We start from the raw sequence: 20,418 nt of genomic DNA, 5'->3' as shown, positions 1-20,418 counted from the left end.
ATGCACACTGGACCCCCGCATACTAACGGTTCGGCACTCGCGGGTTCACCTATTCACTTTTTCGACAGATAGTCTTTTATTGATTTATTTTTTGGGTGGGGTGGGTGGAAGCCAACTCAGTTTTTCATGGAAAACTCTTGTTGGTGGTAAATCCCCGCTAATTTGAGATTTATTTGCAATAAAAAAAAATAAAAATAAAACAATGCAATTTAAAGGGTTTTCAGTATTTGTGATTTCACTGGCCAGCCTGGTACAGAGTCACCGCAAATAATCTGGGTCCACTGTAAGGTGGTGCTGAGATATGAGTTTCATTTTTTAAAATTTGCTTTATTCAAGACTTTTTAAATTCCATTTGATAACTTAACGTTAGCCTGAATTTCCACAACATTATGTAACTGTTGAAATGTGAAATTACAACCAGCGTTCCCACTTCCAAAATCACTCTGCCTTGGTCAAATGACTGACTGATGAAATGCAATTCATAAACATCACTATCAGAGCCAGTAAAATGACAACCTCAGAATTAAGTAGGATTTATTGTGCTTCATACAACAACATTATTAATTTAACAGCCACATTGACAGTAAGGAAAAAGACGTTTTCAAACAAGTCCTGCTTCAATATGTACAGTCAGATGACTTGTGATGCTCATAAAACACATTGCTGGACTGCAGCCCCACCATCAGCACTGCTCGAAGCCGGCCATCAACGAGAGGGCGAGCGACTCCACTGTAATCAACCACAACATCTCAACTGTGCATTAAACATTACAATTGCATTCAAATTAAACTTACAGTGAGGGAAGGAGCCACGACACACAGCCTTGTTGAGGATGGTCACCAGGAACATGTGACAGTTTTTGAAATCGGACTCCATTTTGGCAATGGACTCAATCCTATTGAAAAAAATAAACACAGGACATCAATAGAGAAAAGAAAAATGAAGGGTTTCTGTGGGTACATCTTTCTTACTTCCAGGCTCCAAATCCGGCTTGCCATCGGTCCGAGAAGATGAGGACAAGGTTGAGCACCTTCATGATGGCTTCCTTAACAAAACTGACCTAAGGAAGAAATGGAAAACAAGGAAAGAGAAAATGGCTGATGTCACTGTTGTGTTGACATTAATACACATTATAATAACAGAACAAATTCCAAAGTAGTTAAGTGATTATATTTTGTGTAAACTGGAACCCTTTAAATGGCACTTCAAAATCTATCATAAAAAACTTCTAGCAGTAAATTCTCAACTAAATAAATTTTGTATACAATAAAATATCAAATGAATAATATAATACAGCCTAAATAGTTTCTTTACTAAATATAATATTACTGGTTTGTGTGTTGTTGTTTTTTTGTTTAGGAAAATGCAACACCAATCATTTTTCTTTTTACAAAAGTGTAACCAACAATGTGTCAATATGTTTTCTTCTTAGGAAAGTGCAACAGAAATTATTTGTCATCCTCAGGAATGTGCAACATGTTCATCAGAGTTTGTGTTCTTTTTTAGGAAAGCAAATCAACTGTTTGACTAAAAAAAAAAGTGCGTTCAGTTGTCTTCTTTTTAGGAACGTACAACAATTATTTGTCTTCTTTTTAGCAATGTGCAAAATCGATGGTTTGTCTTTTTTAGCTCGACATCAATTTATATTTTCTTTTTAGGAATGTGACACATCAATACTTTGCCTTTTTAGGAAAGCAAAACAGTTGCCTTCTTTGGAGAGAAATGCAACATCATTCTTCGTCTTCTTTTTAGGAAAGTGTAACACCAACAGTTTGTCTTCTTTTTAGAGCATGCAACATCAAAAGTTTGTCATTTTAGGAAATTAACGATGCAGATGAGTTAATTATCACGCGATCATTTTAGTTTCAAACGAGTCAACAACTTTGACTCACTGCCAAGAAGCAAAAAGCAAGCCAAGTCGTCCGCTAACCAGAAGCTGTACTGCATTTATTTACGGCTTGTAAACATTTTTATAGTGCGCGAGGCAGTTAGACTTGCTGTGCCTTGATACTATCTGTACCGTACTGAAAAATAGGAATGCAGTACACGAACCGTCACCCCTCTATTAATTACCTTCTCCCTCAATAAGCAGCGGTCATGAATGGTCGCCAAGTATCTGTAATGGATCTTGATCAGCTGGTCCAGGTCCTTTGCTTCCTGCACTTGGTGCTGGAACTCCAGTCCGGTACTGTGCAGAATCTGGCCAAGAGACAAAACAAATTTAAATACACAAACTGCTTTTGTCAAGTGACACGGCAAAACTCGGTTCAATTAACGGTGAAATTGCATCGGCATCAGTGGCTCTCCTTGCCCACATGCGAAGGGATTACGGTACTTCAGCCGTACCAAATACGGTGAATGTAAAGTTCTCTCGGGTTGGTCTGACGCTCACCCTGGTCATGATGTAGTTGTGAAGGCTGTTGACGAAGTGCATGAGCTTGACGCGCAGCAAACACATGCGGTGAATCTGCTGCTTGACTGGTTTGTGCTTCGCGTCGGCGGCCGGCGTGCCCTCCAGTTTCTTTGCGAAATCTGCAAACTCTGATGATTAAATGAATCGCATGCTGTGGAATATGCGCCAGTTGAGCAAGACGGTGCAAATGACGTCACCTTACCGCTGAATCGAAGCGTGTCCAAGCTGTACTTGGCCCATTTGATCTGAAGCAGCAGCAGAAACACTTGATTGTAAATCTTTTGGCACTCGGAGCTGATCACGATGTCCACAGGCCACGGAACCTGGACAGGAGGAAAGACAAAAATATTCAAAGACGTGTTTTGAACCTTTAATGACTAGTACAAAGCGATCCTAAATTGGAACACCATCAAATTGTACACTATATTACTAGACGATGCTTGCATAGGTTTTAATTTTTTGTTAGTAGGATTAGTGGGGTATTCAGCAGGAAATAAAGGAAAAAATGTTCTATCTATTAAATCTAGTGATTGAAAAAAAAATCTTTTTTTTTTTTTTTACATAATTGCAAAAAAATAAAATAAATAAAAATAATTAATAACTTATTGGCTACAATAAAATCTAAAAAATACAAATTAAAAAATGAAATGATACACAAGCATAGTATACTTTTATATTTGCTTAATCCTCTTAGCAAACAAACAAAAAAATATCCTTGGCTAATAATAAAAAGCTACCTTATAACTGAGTGTCAGCACTTCAAGATTATTGACAGGGTGTTTCTTCCGGCTAGGATCAATTGTCTCCAAGAAGATTGACAATCTTACAAAGCAAGAAAAAAAATGCAGATTAAATTTCACATCAAAACAAACACGCGGGCGCGAACATGCAGTACCGGCTACTGTCCTCCGGGCGGCGCTGTCCAACAGCTTCCTGAAGCTGGCCGTTGAGGATGGACGGCTGCTGCCAGCTCTCCTTTTCTCGCACCTTGTCAAAGATGGCCGTGTAGAAGTCGTACATGGTGTCGCCAGCCTCGAGCAGGAAGTAGTTCCTCATGGCCTGAAGGTACTCCAGGAGCCTGAAGAACAAGAAAGTGTGAAGAACAACAAGATAAGAAGGAGAAGAAGAAGATGTGGAGAAGAAGATGTGGAGAAGAGGAAGAAGATGTGGAGAAGAGAAGAAGATGAAGATGTGGAGGAGAAGAAGAAGAAGAAAAAGACGATGTGGAGAAAAGGAAGACAAAGATGTGGAGAAGAAGAAGATAAGAAGATGAAGAAGATAGGAAGAAAGGAAGAAGACGAAGAAGAAAAGAAAAAGTAGAAGATAAGAAGAAGAAGAAGATAAGAAAAAGATACGAAGAAGAAGAATTAGGGGAAGACGCACCGTCTCCCAGCATTTACTGGACTGGCTTTATTTCCATCATTTCCTCTGGTAAAAATTCTTGGCAGGTTCCAACGTGCGACGTTGCTGCTCGACTTACTTGTAGTCTTTTTTCAGGGTCTTCATGAGATTGCCGCAGCACTCGACGTAGCGTCGCTGGATGTGCGGGTAGAGGCAGGAGCGCAGCGTGAGCTCGAACGTCTGGCAGGTGACCGACTGCGACGAGCGGTCCACGGTGAAGTCGTCCCGGGAGAAGCACTCGTGGAAGTCGCTCTGTTCCAAGTACAGCCTGAGGCAAAATACAAACACACCAAGGAGGCGTTCCAAACACTGTCAAGCCACGTGTGTATATTTGAGCTCGGTTTTTCCTGGTGCGCACCTGGCAAAGTTGATGGCCAGCAGCGGGTCACGCAGATCTTCCATCTGGAGATGCTGCGCAATGACCGACTGCATCCGGATCAGGCTCTTCCTGGCGTCCCGTTGCTCGGTCACGCCGCTGGAGGGAGACGCCTCCTGGCTGCGGAGCCGCGACTGCACCGACTCCAGGAACAGCGTATATAAACTTTTGCGCTCGGCATCTGCGTTGCAAGACAATGGTTTCAGCGGAATAGCTGATTTCCTCTCAACTCAACTTTATTAATAAAGCACTTTAAAACGATTATTGCTGTTTACAAAGTGCTGTACATGGAACAGAAATCGGTCATGCAGTAAGGAATAAGATTATTAGCATTCGGCTTTCAGCATTCGCACGCAATTTCTCCAGAAATTGCACGTAGTCTAGTTACTTATAAAAAGGTGCTTTTTACTAACCCACCAGCAGCAGTTTTTTCAACTTTGTTTACGTGCTGCTGCTTTTTATTTATTTATTTTTTATTTTTTTTTACAGCTTACGAAAGCGCAGATTCAAAATCCAAAAACGACCAACTCCCTGTTCAACGTCGACTTTTTCACAAAAAAGTGACTGACCTCTCGAGGCCTGCTGAGCATCTTCTTTCCGGTCCAGGTTCTTGAGCAGCTGCATGGACTTCCCAGCCATGATGATCTGCTTGAGGACGGGCTTGAGGAAGGACACCATGGTGAGCTGCCGGTTGCCTCCCCCGCCAGCGCCGTCGCCCCCCCCGGAGCTGCCGCTCGCCGCGTCGCTCATCTCGCTCTCCACCGTTTCCGAGATGCTGTACAGCGTGTAGGTGGCGTGCCAGAAGTCCCGGTGGTTCACCGCCACGTCCTTGTTCCTCTGGATGATGAACTCTTTGGCGGGATCGAACAGGTGACCGTGGACGATCCATTCGTCCACTATCTCCAAATATGGCCGCACGGTCTCGGTCCATAGTGAAAACAGTAAGGCCACCTAATGGAGAAAAGTGGCAAACTTTTACTTTAAATTTGTATTTTTTATTTTTTTGTATTTGAGAATTGAGGCAGACCAACAAAAAAAAAGAACAAAAAAAAGGTCACCGTTTGCTCGGAAGCTTCCCCGACGCTGTCGTACTCGATGATGGCCTTGTAGAGGGTGTTGAGCAGGTGGGAGGCCCGCACCACATTGGGGGTCTCGGGGGGCACCTCGGCGATGCCGGTGCAGAAGACCTTGTGCAGCACTTTGATCTGCGCCAGTTGCGGGTTGAGTCGCTCCAGCACGGCCGACAGCGTCACCGTCTCGTCTGTAACGACAACCACCGCCTTAAATTACAACTGACACGTTTTTTTTTTTCCCCTGATTACTGTTTATTAACTGATTTGTTCCCAAATGCGTATACATACGTTCTATTTTAAATGTATTGAGTGTCCCAAAGACGTATTTATACGTTTTATTTGTTTTGTTTTGTTTTATTCTGGGGCATACAGAAGGCTTTGATGCAGCCTCTCAACTGCAGAGAAAGTGTGAAAAAAAAAAATGTTAGTAATGACAAAAACGGCCACCAGGTGGCAGCAGAGTATAAGAGATCAACCAGGACCATGATGAATTCCTACTATATTGTTATGCTGATTTGAATTCGATGAATTATTCACGGCACTTGCCTTTGCACACGAGGCCTCTCTCGATGGCGACCAGCTCCTCCTTGAAGCCGGCGAAGTACTTATTGAGGGCCCACACAAAGGCCTGGTAGGTCCTGAACGGGGGCTCCGAGCCCCTCTTGGATCCCGACGGGCCGAGCTCGGGACTGTGGCCCGTCACCTCGTCGATGAATCTCTGCAGCCGGAACACCGCCTGGCCGTACGCCGCTACGTGCTCCAGCACGGATCGGAGGCAGTTCTGCGGACAAATCAACATCAATTCAAGGCACCAACTGTATTACGAATATATATATATATATATATATATATATATATATATATATATATATATTTATTTATTTATTTTTTTTTCCCCCCGCACTTACACCGGTGAGGTGAGTGACCACCACGTTAGTCCTGACCGACACTTTCCCTTCATGATGCTGGAATATGAAGTGCTTCTTAACACCGGATAGAAGCCTGAGACACACACACACAAAAAAAAAACACAACATAAGAATTAAGGAATAAATTACTACTATTGTAAATGTCATTTACTTTGAGGACACGGTAGTAAAACGAGTCGACCGTATTTAACTCATTCACTCCCAGGCATTTTCACAGAAGCAATCCCCTTCACTCTCGGCTGTTTTACTGGATTTTGACAGATTTTGCAAGGCCCACAGAATATTGTGTTCTATTGCTATAAAAACATGGAACCTACCAAAAGAAAGATTAAAGTCTCTTCTTTCATATGTTTCCATTTTGTAGTAATTAGAATTACAATATAGCTAAGTTTCATCATCATTCACAAATCTATTTAGAATTGTGAGTAATTGAGCGTTTTCTCAACATGGCCCTGGTTGATCTCTTATACTCTGCTGCCACCTGCTGGCCGTTTATGTAATAACTACCATTTCCTCAACCGTTCTTTGCAGTTGAGAGGCTGCATCAAAGCCTTCTGTATGCTCTAGCATTAAAAAAAAAAAACATAAATACGTCTTTGGGACACTTAAAACATTTCAAATAGAACGTATTTATACGTTTTTGGGAGCAAATGAGTTAATAACCCATAAAGAGGGTGTTCAAAGTGAAAAATGCGATCACGCAGCTTACCACAGTGTCTCCCGGATGACTTGGGTCTCGGTGACAAAAGCTTTTTCGTCGGGCAGATACAGAGGATCGGTGTTGTACAAGTGCTGGTCCCTGCGCAGGAAAACAGGTCATCAGAACATCACAAACGTATGACCAACCCATTTTGAAAAATAATTGTGATTACCCCCAATGTCAATGTCCTCTTACTACATATTTTGAATTGGCGCTGTGCAGAAAAGATCTTGCAAAACATTTAAACAGAAATATTCCATAGTCATGCATACACGTCATAACATAGCACACACACGTGTATTGTTTTGAGATAACATCGTAGTGCTCTGCCATCTTTCCCCTCCCCTTAGAAGTGTTCTTACTTTTTTTTTTTTTTAGGGCCTCCTTAATCTTCAATAAAAAGAAAGGGCTCTGAGGACGATCATTTATGTTTTTGGTACAAAACAGGAAAATGCTTAAATGTAAAAAAAAATTAAAAAAAATTAAAAAAAATTAAAAAAACATTAAAAAAAGTAAATCAAAACAAATAAAATTCTTTGAAACACTGATTATGCAAGTTCCCTTTGGATGATTTTTTTTAAATTAAATTAGTTATTTTAAAATTGGAAAAAAAAACTGCAAATGTATACATTTAAACAACTCCAAAATTAGTATTAAGAATTTTTTTCTTTTTCTTTAACGATTATGCTGATTTTGTAATTGTGGAGAGTAATAATTGAAATTTGACTAATTGCACAGCCCAAGCTGTCACTATCGAATATCTTTAGAATCGATTAATCTGTTGATTATTCAATCGATTAATCGACTAATTGGATTCATTTTATGTGCATTAAAGTGTATTACAAAAGCAACAAGGGGGATTAATGTTGTACTACGTTACCAGTTCAGTTGTTGTTTTTTTCATTAAGGACTACAGAAATCAGTGAACAATTTACTATCGATATGCTGAAATCAGAGGATTTGGACCATTTTAAATAAATCTAAAAAAAAAAAGGCTCCATACGATAACTCGATTATTAAAATAGTTGACTAATTTGAAAATCGATTACCGGATTCATTTCGACAGCTCAATTTTTAATAATATCAGATAGTATCAGTGTTTTGGCATCGGGTCTCACCAGACATTGAGCAAGTTGGAGTGTAAATGGAGGCTGTGGGCGAATCGGGGGGCGTGCGGCACCCAGTAGGGAGTCACCACGTGTTGCTCCAGCCAGGCTCGGGCATCGGGTTCACCCACTACGACAAAACGAACCAAATATATTATTCTCTACTTTTTATCGACAGTAGTACCCTGACTTCTTGTCCGTAAATTGTGTTACAAGTTGGGTCACGGAATAAATGAAACTCTTATGCTGAGTACCGCAATCGTTTCCGACCTGTCCACGGTACCAAAACTGTCTTGTCGCCGTGGTCTTTGTCCTCCTGGGGGGTTTTGTCCAACTGGATCCCGGAGTCCTCCCTGCTGATTGGCTGACGGCTCTCCTCGCCCTCGCTGTCCTCTTCGGACCATTCCTGATCGTCCCGCAGGAAATAGCGACTTCAGTAAATTAATTGAGCGTAAAACAAAAAAATCGACTGATGCTGCAACTTGTCCAAAATCGTTAGAATCATGTAAATTGATTTTCGATGAACAAACACCGACATGCATGTGAAGTGTAGCTATTATTTTTGACCACTTGGGGTTGCCCTCGTCATGTTCAACTGTAGTATCTGACGTCTGTGACTTTTGAGTGCGAGTGGCAAACACAGCAGACCTAGAAAAGGCAGTTCTACTAGACTTAATACTCACCGGAGTATCAGGGTATGGCCCAATGTCTATGTCCTCACCCTCCAGTAGGTATTTCGTCCAATCGAAGCTGTCCTCTGGTTCTGTGGAAGCGGATTATCATTTTATCGATATGAAGCCGTGTTTTTCCCCAGAAATTTCACAATTTGCTGATTGAAAATTGCATTCGACAACATTTTAATTAATTTAATTGTTTAGTCCTACTGCCCAGGGTGATGTCTATAAATATTAGTAAAACCAGATTTAGGATTTTCAGTTGTAGAACTAAAGATGTTGAAGCAACACTGAATGTACAAGGCATAGAAATAGAAAAGACTAATGAAATAAAGTTTCTAGATATAAGGTATCCCAAACCGTAGCCGTTGCTACACAAGGTTAACGAATCATTGAACAATAATTCATTTTCATTGTTATATAATTTATATATGATTGTTCCATAGCTGACCAATTGCATTGAAGTGTGGGGGTGTGCCTGCAAAACCTACACCGAATCCATTTTCCTTTTACAGAAACGTGCTATTTGTGTCGTGTTTGCATGTGGATACAGAGACCACACTAATCCAATATTTATACAACTAAAAACTTGAAAATTCAATGAATTAATTGAGTTTAACCTCCTTCAAATAATGTATAAAGACCATCATGAAATGTTACCAATGAACATGCAAATCAAATTTTAAAAAAACAACAAAAAAACAGGGAAAGTGAGTACAAATTAAGAGGAACAGATATTTTATCCAAACCTAAATATAGAACAAAACAAAAAGAACGATGTATTTCAACTCAATGTGTCAGTTTGTGGAACAATCTGGATTATAAATCAAAATCATCTTAGTCCATTGGTATTTTTTTTTAAAAATGCATAAAAGCTCAATTACTGGAAAAAAAGATTATTATTTTTTTTATATATATATTTTTTTTTTATCAGGGGCAGATATAAGTTTCACTTCTTTCTGTCCCCTTTCATTTCTTTTTTTAAAGAATTTAATAAATATTATTAATGGAATGTGGCACAACATGATACGACTGAATGTGTGCAATCCTAAATTCAGACGTGCCTGTCTGCATACTGTCAAAATAAAAATAAAATAAAATAACAATTAATAACGTAAAACTCTGCATTATAACAACTCACCGGCCTCCTTTACTCGGGGTCTCTCTGTAAAGTTTGTGTTGGAGAGGGAGGCCGATAACAGGAGAAGCAGCGACAGTATGCTGTAGTGTACATCAGTCTGTAAACACACAGGCACATCGTTACGTTAACACACGCAATCAATTCTGGAAGATTATGGCAAATTGTGGATTCACCTTTGTTCCATTGGTGTTAGCTAGGGGCGAGTTGAGGAACTCATCAGTCAGCCTCATCCAGCTTTCGGCCTTACTCACTTCCGAGTGGACCATCAGCTTTTCGTAGATTCTGCGTTGAAAAACAACAACACATTCACATTCATTTTTTTTCCCTACAAAACTCAAGAGCTCAAAACCAGAAGCAAGCGTAACATCATGTGACAAAAAGTAGTAGTATAATTTGTACTTTGAAACGTGAAATTCAACCCAAAACTGACACTTACCCACTGATGCTACGCTGCACTTTGTGGCTGTCAACATCCAGGAAACGATGGAACCTGGAGGGAGTTGGGGGGCGACACACACAGGAGATAGTCAATTTAGCATCACCTCCTGAACACCTGAGCTGCACGCAAGATAAAGCACTAATAAAATAATAATAATAATATTATTATTATCAACAACAACAACAACAACAACAACAACAACAACAACAACAACAACAACAATAATAATAATAATAATAATAATAATAATAATAATAATAATAATAATAATAATATGGCCAAACTGGCCCGCTGTTGCTTGTTGTGCTTGTGTCACAATTTCAAATACCATACACAAACAACGTAGGCGAACATGACAAATCAATTTCTATTTTTTTTTTTTTCTGGACAGGATGTGGGCCAGGACATCTTACCTGAAATTGGACCAAGCGAATTTGAGCGCAAGCTGGAAGTTGTGCTCCTCTTCGTCCTCCAGTCCACTCAAGCACCTGATCAGCTCCTTGGTCTCTCTCTCCGTCTCCTTCTCGAAGGTGCTCCAGTGAGCCATAGCTTAGCTCGGCGTCACATGTGGCGAGCTGTCGTAACGGCGTAGACTACCTTACACCGAGCGAGGCGCTAACACAAGCGGCGGTCTGCTTTGGATAACGCCATTTGTGACCGTAGCAGGAGGAGCTCTGGTTAACTTAGCAACATCTTCACTGGCGCGCTATTAGCTTCCAGAGGAGGTGTGCGCATGCGCGAACACAAACCGCTATTATCTGTCTTATTTTTACAACACAAATTGTATCATTGATTTAAGTAGGATACGAATGAAATTTTAAGTGACATGAAAAGTCGAAACTTAACACTAAAAAAAAGTGTCCAAGTTGCATGAGTGTGTCTTATTCACTTTTCCCACAATGCATCGCGTGCTCACAAAACAGGAAGTGTATCAACTTGCCCGATTTGGTGCTATTAAACTTCCTATTAATCTTTCATTAAAAATAGGGCCTTGCTACGAATAAATCCCGCATTCGCATTTGGTTATATGTGGTTTAATTAGTGATGAAAGCTTGTTTCCTCGCTTGAGTGGCATGGGCCGTTGCTAGGATACGTAAGCATGTCCATCTTGAATGTGGCAAGGCTGTCCACAGAGGTAGCCTTGTCTGGTTGAGGATGTGCAGATAATTCATGCAAGGGTAACATCAATGTTTAGCAACAAATAGCCCCACTTTAATTTAATGTCGTTTGATTAGGCTTTATATTTTGGGAACGTTTTTGCACCAGATCGACCCTGCCTTCATTGAGCAACTTTTAGCAACAATCAACGACGCCGTCATCTAGCAACTTGTAGCACTAAACAGACGTCATAGTTGACCCCGCCTTTATTTAAGCAACCAGCTCGACCCGCCCCTCCCCCTGAATCTGAGCATGAGCATGCCACACAAGTCGCCTCATTCGCGCACGCACAACTCGAGCGGAGCTCCAAAGCGCGACGCGTGCAAGCCAGCGCGATGAAGAGGAGGCTCCAGAAGAAATACTTGATTCTGATCCTCGCCTACACGGGTTTGCTCCTGCTCATCCCCTATGTGTTCGACTTCGGGGAGCGCTCGCTGCAGCGCTCCAAGCACGGGCTCATGCAGCTGCAGGAGCAGCAGCAGCAGCAGTCGCGGTGCTCGGACCTGAAGAACGCCGTGGCGCTGCTGTGGGAGCACGGCTACAAAGTGGACGGCGCCAACGGCACGCAGCCGCCCGGGCCCGGCGCTCCTCGCACGCACATCTATCTGCACGCCACCTGGAGGACCGGCTCGTCGTTCCTGGGCGAGCTGTTCAACCAGCACCCGGACGTGTTCTACTTGTACGAGCCCATGTGGCACATCTGGCAGGCCCTGTACCCGGGCGACGCGGGCAGCCTGCAGGGCGCCGTGCGCGACATGTTGAGCGCGCTGTTCCGCTGCGACTTCTCCGTGCTCAAGCTGTACGCCGGCTCGCAGAACCTCACCACCGCCTTCATCTTCGGCTGGAAGATGAACAAGGTGGTGTGCTCCGAGCCGCTGTGCGACGCCCACCAACGCCACCGAGTCGGCCTGGTGCAGGAGGACCGCTGCGCCAAGTGCCCCAAGCGGGACATACGCGAGCTGGAGCGGGAGTGCAAGAAGTACCCGGTGGTGGTCATCAAGGGCGTGCGCGTTCTGGACCTCAGCACGCTGGTGCCGCTCATGAAGGACCCGGGTGTCAACTTGCACATCGTGCAGCTTTTTCGAGACCCGAGAGCCGTGCACAACTCTCGCCTCAAGTCCAAGCAGGCTCTGGTGAAGGAGAGCATCCAGGTGAGCTTTTTTTTCTTTTTTGCCTTTTTACAGTTAGCAATTTGCATCTTTTTGTGCTTGCGTGACAGTTTGACATGTTGATTTCTATTTCTGTTTCCTTTTGCACTTCACTTCTTTTCTTTTTTTTTACACTTCTGTGAGAAAAAAAAAAAATCAGCCAACTCTGGCACCATTTTGTGAACTTTTTTTTTTATATGATTAACTTTCACCCAAGTTTTTTTTTTCGAAGATAGCCATTTAAAATTAGATGCAAAAAGACATTCTGACAAGGGGAGTTTGCAATCACACGACAGTCACAAATAAATCTGCGGGGGAAAGAAAATCAGGCCAAACTTGTACCAGTAATATTATTTTTCAGAATCACCACATATGAGGAAAAAACAACCAATCAATCGGAAGCAGACTTTTTTTCTGCATAAGTTAGCACACAGCTCAGAATGAAAGTTTTTTTTTACATGCTTAACTTCCACGCAAATACTGTAAAAAAAAAAAAAAAAGGGGTAACTGCTGAAAAAATAATCAGTTTTTGTCAAATTTGTTAATTAGTCATTACGATTTGTCATCTCATGCCTCAAATTTGATATACAGCAAACTACCACGCCGAGTGAAAACAGCCAATCCGAAGCAGACATAAGATCACAATCATGTAAATTTTGTGATGGTGATGACAATCTATCAGTCACATGTTCACTAATGTTTTGTTTGTTTGTTTTTTTGCAAATTTTTGTCAATATTTTGTAAATATTTTGTCGGGTTTTTGCGGAAAACAATGAATTTTCATCACCCTTTTTTTTGTAGATTTTTTTTAGGTTATTATTTTTTTGTGCATCAATTATTTGAGGATTTTTGTTATCCGCAAACCAGCCCGGTCCCCATCACTGTATTTTTATTTATTTATCTTTTTTTCCCCCCCAATCTACCTGTTAGTGATAGACCGATATGGTTTTTTCAAGGCCGATACCGATTATTTGTAGTCAAGTCGGCCGATAACCGATATTTCAAGCCGATATTCATTTGCAGTAAAATGGGGAGGGTGGGGGGAATTCTTTCAAAATATATATAATTTCTCACTGAGTAACAAATTCATGTGAATGTAGCTCATTTGGGGTTTTTGTTAGGGTTCGTAAAAACGTTTCAAAAAGATTTTCGCGGTGAAAAATTGTGTGAATATGTTTACGACAAATAAAAACTGACTGCGAACATCTTACAAATCCTGATGAAAACCCCAAATTCGCTACGTTCGCAAGTATCCCCTGCTCAGTGAGCTTTATCGGCCTTCAGATTCAAAAAATGGCCGATGCCGATATTTGTCAAAATGCCAAATATCGGCGCCGATAATCGGCCGGGGCCGATTATCGGTCTATCCCTACAGTATCTGTACCAAATAGGTACCAGTCTGCAGACCCGTGATAGAGGACCACTTTTGCAGACAAACGAGGATTTGCTTCACGCTGAAAATGTGCGTTGTGCTTTCAGGTGCTCCGCAGCAAGAAGCACAACGACAAGTACAAACGTCTGCTGGTGCCCAACAACCGCATGAACCGCGCCGAAAGCTACGTGTCCAGCGCCATGGAGCTCATCTGCGACAACTGGCTGGGCGACATGATGCTGGTGACCAACGCGCCGCCCTGGGTGCGCCGCAGCTACCACAGGGTCCGCTACGAGGACCTGGTGCTGCACCCGGCCCAGGAGCTGCAGAAGCTCTACCGCTTCTCCAACCTGTCCACGTCGCCGGAGCTGGAGAGATTCGCCCTCAACATGACCCACGGCCGCGGCTACTCGTCGGACCGGCCTTTCCTCATCTCGTCGCGGGACGCTAAGGAGGCCATCTACGCGTGGAGGGAGAGGCTGAGCGTGGAGCAGATCAACCAGGTGGAGGCCTACTGCAGCGAGGTTATGAGGCAGCTCGGATACCCCAAGCACAGCGCGGAGAAAACCACATGAGGGGGACGGACGGGTGAGATAACTGCTCTGTATTAACTATCCATCCATCTATTGTTTGCTTGTTTTTTTTGTTTGTTTGTTTATAGCGCACTAACAAGTTTGTAACTTAAATCAAGTGTCTGCATGTGCGGTTCCCCTATTTTTATTATTATATAATATAATAATAATATATATAATATAATAATATATATCATATATTAGGGGTGTGAATTGCCTAGTACCTGACGATTCGATTCGTATCACGATTCACGATTCGATTCGATACCGATTAATCCCGATACGAATTTATAAGTCGATTGTTGCGATTTTTTTTCATTCAAATTTAGAAAATACTAATCAGTAAGCTTGTAGAGTGTAAGATTTATATGAAAATGTATTATTTATTTATCTGAAATTTCAGTCTTATAGAGGTTGTAATCTGTTTCATGTTTGAACAGCATTAAAATAAAAATATTAAGGCTTAATGTGCCGTTCATATAACATTCTTCCATGCTCAAGGTGTGAATCCTAACCCGAAGTCAGACGTTTTGTTGAATATTTTCCATTAAAAATGGAAGTTTAAAAATCGATTCACACACAAAAATAAAAAATAAAATAAAAAATAAAAAAAGGCAATGATGATAAGACGTTGAATCGGTAAGACTACCGAATGAACAATTCTGAGCTCTTTAAAAAAAAAAAAAAAAAAAAAAAAAAATCGATTTTTTTTTAATCGATTCGAGAATCGTGCGATGTAGTATCGCGATATATCGCCGAATCGATTTTTTTTAACACCCCTAATATATATATATATATATATATATATATAAATTACAAAACAAAATGGCCGCCCCTTGTGGTGGATAACAATAGGTGGATTTTGCTACTTCAATCATATTACATAAACACAAAATTAACCAGAATGTCGTATTTAGATTACTGGGGGCGCATAGAAAATTGTTGACTTGATTTCCCCGAAGCGGGTTTGCAGTAGTATTTTATACGTTGTATCAGATGTTATCGCTGATTATCCAATTGTGGGCCTACGTGGCGGTCTCCTTGTGTGAAAGCAGACACAAGTATACCTCCCACCTTGGTTGCGTGAAAGCCAGAGGCAGGTTGAAAATGACTGTACATGAATCAAATCCATCCGAGTGCTTTTCTCTGGTGGCTATTTTGCTCTGCCGTCCTCCAATAAAGGCCTCATTGTTGCGCGGTTGGGCGGTCGGTCGGCGCCACGGCGGGCCGAGGGTGTCGCCTGCAGGCCCTCGCGCCCTTAACCCCTTTGAGAAGGGGCTTCATTGTCCGCGGCTGGCCGTGACAGGCTGACACTCCTCCCTGGGTTAGCAACGTGTCGCCGCCAGCTTTGGACAGGCAGAACCATGAAGAAAACAGGCCTTCATATACATGCCGTTATTATGAAGATGGCGGTTGGGGTGGGAGGGCTTCTTCTTCTGTTGTGCATTTGTTGGATTCGATGGAGGTGGATATTCTGCCACAGTTTCAGCAAAGGTCGATTGGTTGTTGAGGTGCCAACTACTCAACTCAATTTTATTTATAAAGCACTTTAAAACAAGCATTGCTGTATACAATCGGGATGTAACGATATCCAAACATCACGATACAATATTATCACAATATGAAGGTCACGATACAATAATTACCACCATATTGTGGGGAGGTTGGCGAGACAAAAAAGGTCACAATATTGTAAAAAAAACAAAACAAAACAAAAAAACTTTCATGCTAAAAAAAAAAATAAGAATAATAATAATAAACTTAATATTGAGGCACTTACATGCTAATGCTAGCTCACATTGAGTTCTTCCACATATTGACTCAGTTCACAATCATATTACATACGCTTCATTTAACCATTAGCGTGAATTTGAAACAGAGAAGGGCCAAAACATGCCTTGTGAAAATGAAGCTGCACTTAAAAAAATAGCCATCAGAGGGTGCTAGAACTGCACAAATGGAAATCAACCCGACTTTTTTTTTTTTTTTTTTTTTTTTTTTTTTTTAAAGATGTGCTGCTTTTAATATCATGACATGACGACGTCGATATATAGTGGCAGTTTTAATATCGCGATATTGCCCGGTATCGTTACATTCCTAGTATACAAAGTGCTTTACATGAAACAGGAATCGGTCAGGCAGTAAAGATAGAGAGTAAGATTAATAAAATAAGAACAAAACAAAACATTGTAAGTAAGTACACACGTGAAATAAATGTACATCAATAAATTAATAATAAAAAGAAATAGGTAAGTCAATGAATAAATAATTAAATAAATAACAAAATAAATAAACAAACATCAAATTCATAACACAAAATATAGCAGACACCACAAAGCACCAAAACAGGTCTCATGGTGCACCAAAAATTAGGGCGAAAGGGGACAGATTTTTTATTTTTTTATTTATTCATTCATTTATTACAGGTCATTTTATTCCGGGTTTTTTGTTTTTGTTTTTTGGTTGCACCGACATTAGCCACTGAAGCCAAATAGGGGGCCACAAAATGTGCTCCCAAGGGCCACAAATGGCCCCCGCGCCGCTAGTTTGAGACCAAGTGGACCAGTCGTGTCATTTTTTTGCAGTCGCCTTCCCTCACCTCGGCGCTAAATAAATAAATAAATCAAATTGTCTTGATTTGACTTGACGTCCAAACGTGAAACATGTTCTTTTAAAATGTATTAATCGTTGTGTTTACTGGGGCCGTCTTCTCCATGAGGAAACACTTATTTTCACATTGTTACGTAAAAAAAAATTAAAAAAAATCTTGTGTGGAGATGATTAATGCCGGAAAAACAGTTTAAAAGTTTGGTTTCAGGATAAATAAGAGAAGTGGCGGGTCTAAAAAGCAAATCATTTTCAGCAAAAGTGGGACAAATCCATTATTATAGATTTTTATTTAAGGTCACAGCTTCCTGTGATGATTTTTGTTTTTTTGTTTATCCTCACTGCTTTTATGCGGCTGTTTTCCAGCGGCCTGCAAGACGAGGCTGAGGGCAAACGAAGGGACCAACAGCTGGAACGTGGCCGACTGGGAGCGGCGAACGTGCTTTTTTTTTTTTTTTTTTTCCCCCTTTTCTTCCAGCCGAGCTCAGCGAGATCATGACCGCAGGAGTAGGAAGAAAAACACGTGGGATACCACTTTTTTTTTTTTTTTTTTTTTTAACCTGTTGACTAGCAGCCAGGAGGCCTGCTTGACACGCCAGTGGCCATTTTTAGCCGCACTAATCCCCAGCGACTGACACCCTGACTGCAAATCCCCGTGTAAAAAAAAAAAAAAAAAAAAAAAAAAAAAAAAAAAGTTGGGTGGGTGTCCTCACCTTGGCGTGACAGGGCTAAGTGGATCTGCTAACCACGCTAACTGGAAAGTTGAAGGAGACCGTGTGTGCTTTGAGAGGCCTGCGTGAGGAAGTCTTGCCCCCCTCCTCCCTCATTCCAACCCCTCTTCGCCCCGGAGGAATCTGGACAGCTGCAGCAGCACCACGCTGACAAAACACTCACATGGGCGGGACTTTTTCCACCGCTGTCCTTCCAATGACACTTTTTTTTGTTGTTGTTGTTTTTAAACAAATGGTACTGATTAGGGTTGTAAAGTTTTTTGTTTGAAACTTTCCATGGGAATTGATGGGAATAGGTCAAGAATTTGCAATTGTTGCACATTGGCTCTTTACTGATTCCAATGGAAATTGCTTTCAGAACAGGCTTATCGTTCGTGCTTTTGGAGTATTTTGACTGATTTTTCAAGTTGTTCTAAGATTATATGTAAGCAAATTGGATTTTCGAGTGATCGTCAGACACACTGGGAAAAAAATGGAGAAATTAAGATACTGTAGTGTCCTCCAAGGTTATTTTACTTCACTTAAACAAATGAAAAAAAAATAAAATTAGAAAAACAATTTCATTAAAATAAAATAAAAACACGTTTTTTCTAAAAAACGAAAACTAACTGAAACTACATTTTGTGTTTACAAAACTAACTAGAGCTAACTATAATTATAGCAAACGTCCTTCGTTTTCATCTTTGGTAATGAATTTAATGCGATTTATTTTGATATTAACCGGAAAAAGGACGTTTGAAAGTGTGATGTCATCTAGCAGCAGCCAATAGAAACGCACCTTCAGATGGTGTTTTTTAAATATTACGCACAAGTAATACACCCTTAAAAAATAAAAAAAAACACAACTAAAACAAATACTGAAACTAAAACGAAGCATTTATTAAACTAATAAAGAGTAACAGAACCACCCTGAAAACGAATTAAAAAAATTCCAAAACCATAATAACTCCCATGTGAGCAAGGCGAGCTATCCATTTTGCATGGTTGTCCACGAAGACAAAATGTCGACTATTACTTCGAATTACCCTCAAATTGGAAAGTTCCCAGTGTGTGGTCTGTTTCCCTAATCACCCATGGAATTTTCTCTGAAATTTTCCACCCTTTTTGCAACCTTAATACTGATTATTTATATCAATCTTTTTTGTGGTCTAAACATTGTGAAAATGTTCCGACCTGCATCCAGATGATGGATGTTTTGATGATCAACTTCAGAAGTTGGATTTTATTTTGTGTGTCATACTTTTTACGCGACATGAATAACTTTTAAACTATTTAAAGTGACCTCAATAAAGATGTAGTGAAAATAAAGGCAACTGCTTTATGATTGCTTTTGCTCTTCTATTTTTTATTTTTTTTATTTTATTGATATACGGAACACAATCTAACCACTACACAGTATAGGGAGTTTTATATAGTGGACGTAAGACTGCACTTCACTCATTCCCTACTCACTATACAACCGTGCTTTGAGATATGAGTGACCGGACTTACAAGTTTTTCAAGATACAATTTTTTATTAATTTAAAATTTTTATTTAAAACAACTAATTTACAATAATTGTATTTAATTACGTATGTCATTACTCTGTTTTTTTTAATAATATGAAGTTTAATATTATGCAGTGATTTTTTTTATATTAAAAATGCATTACAAACATTTTTTTTGTTTTGTTTGGGGAGGCTGGAACAGATTAATGGCATTCAATACATTCCAATGGGGAAAGATGACTTGAGATATGAGGTTACGGAAAGAAAAAAAAAATAATAATATATATATATATATATATATATATATATATATATATATATATATATATATATATATATTTTTTTTTTTTTAAATAATAATAAAAAAAATTTAGAGTTCAAGACTAGAGCCTGACTGATATTAGCTCTTTTAAAAATCAACTGATTTTTTTTTTATTACACATGAACAAATGAGACAAAGATAATGGCATTCAAACATTTAGAAAAAAAAAAAAAAGCAACAAAAATCAGCCGATTTTTGCCAATTTTTCTCTCTACTGTAAAGTAAAATAAAGGACAATGTAATATTTTAAAAAAAAAAAGCATTTTTTTCCCTCCCTTAATTCCTGTCTTTATTGTTGAGATCAAGTCATTTTATTCATCCATTTAACTCATTCCTCGCAGCCATTTTCATGTTCTATTGCCATAAAAACATGGAACCTACCAAAAGAAAAATATGTCTCTTCTTTCATCAGGGAAAAAAAAAAAAAAAAAAAAAAAAAAAAAAAAAGTATGGTATTTTTTTTTTTTTTTTATCTGTTTTTATGTTTTGTAACAATTAGCATTAGAATTAGCTAAGTTTCATCATTATTCACAAATCTGTTAAAAATATTGGGGGAAAAAAAGAGCTTGTTGCAACATGGACCTGGTTGATCTCTTATACTTTGCTGCCACCTACTGGCCGTTTTTTTTTCTTGTAATAACTACCATCGCTTTAAGCGACCACTTCAGGTCAGAAACTGCATCAAAGCCTTCATACAAAAATACAAAAACTCTAGCAAACAAAAACCTAAAAAAAAAACGTATAAATACGTTTTTGGGAGTGAATGAGT

General features: G+C 40.0%; 2 protein-coding genes across 3 annotated transcripts; one reads left to right on the top strand and one right to left on the bottom strand.

The window, feature by feature from the left end:
- Positions 1 to 517: 517 nt before the first annotated feature.
- tubgcp5 (tubulin gamma complex component 5) lies at positions 518 to 10,995 on the bottom strand. Of its 2 annotated transcripts, none has more exons than XM_077533740.1 (22): positions 10,666 to 10,995; positions 10,250 to 10,303; positions 9,987 to 10,095; positions 9,814 to 9,910; positions 8,682 to 8,761; positions 8,269 to 8,404; positions 8,011 to 8,128; positions 6,902 to 6,991; positions 6,172 to 6,265; positions 5,810 to 6,044; positions 5,249 to 5,451; positions 4,760 to 5,141; positions 4,173 to 4,371; positions 3,894 to 4,082; positions 3,309 to 3,491; positions 3,151 to 3,235; positions 2,616 to 2,736; positions 2,393 to 2,541; positions 2,074 to 2,199; positions 972 to 1,060; positions 795 to 895; positions 518 to 729 (listed from the first exon to the last, which is right to left on the bottom strand). In XM_077533740.1, the coding sequence occupies exons 1-22, from the start codon at positions 10,797 to 10,799 to the stop codon at positions 683 to 685; spliced, it is 3,021 nt and encodes a 1,006-aa protein (XP_077389866.1). In that variant the 5' UTR covers positions 10,800 to 10,995; the 3' UTR covers positions 518 to 682. The 2 variants fall into 2 exon arrangements, with proteins under 2 accessions (XP_077389866.1, XP_077389867.1); XM_077533741.1 differs by having other exon boundaries at positions 2,393 to 2,532.
- A 638-nt stretch (positions 10,996 to 11,633) lies between these two features.
- chst7 (carbohydrate (N-acetylglucosamine 6-O) sulfotransferase 7) lies at positions 11,634 to 17,726 on the top strand. The gene is made up of 3 exons (XM_077533752.1): positions 11,634 to 12,561; positions 14,038 to 14,518; positions 17,476 to 17,726. Exons 1-2 carry the CDS (start codon positions 11,746 to 11,748, stop codon positions 14,503 to 14,505), a joined length of 1,284 nt encoding a protein of 427 aa, XP_077389878.1. The 5' UTR covers positions 11,634 to 11,745; the 3' UTR covers positions 14,506 to 14,518; positions 17,476 to 17,726.
- Positions 17,727 to 20,418: the final 2,692 nt, after the last annotated feature.

Source organism: Festucalex cinctus, chromosome 10, assembly GCF_051991245.1.
Source record: "Festucalex cinctus isolate MCC-2025b chromosome 10, RoL_Fcin_1.0, whole genome shotgun sequence".
NCBI classification, from domain to species: Eukaryota; Metazoa; Chordata; class Actinopteri; order Syngnathiformes; family Syngnathidae; genus Festucalex; species Festucalex cinctus.
The sequence above is the reverse complement of the archived record's forward strand: the minus strand, read 5'-3'. Positions and strand labels throughout refer to the sequence as shown.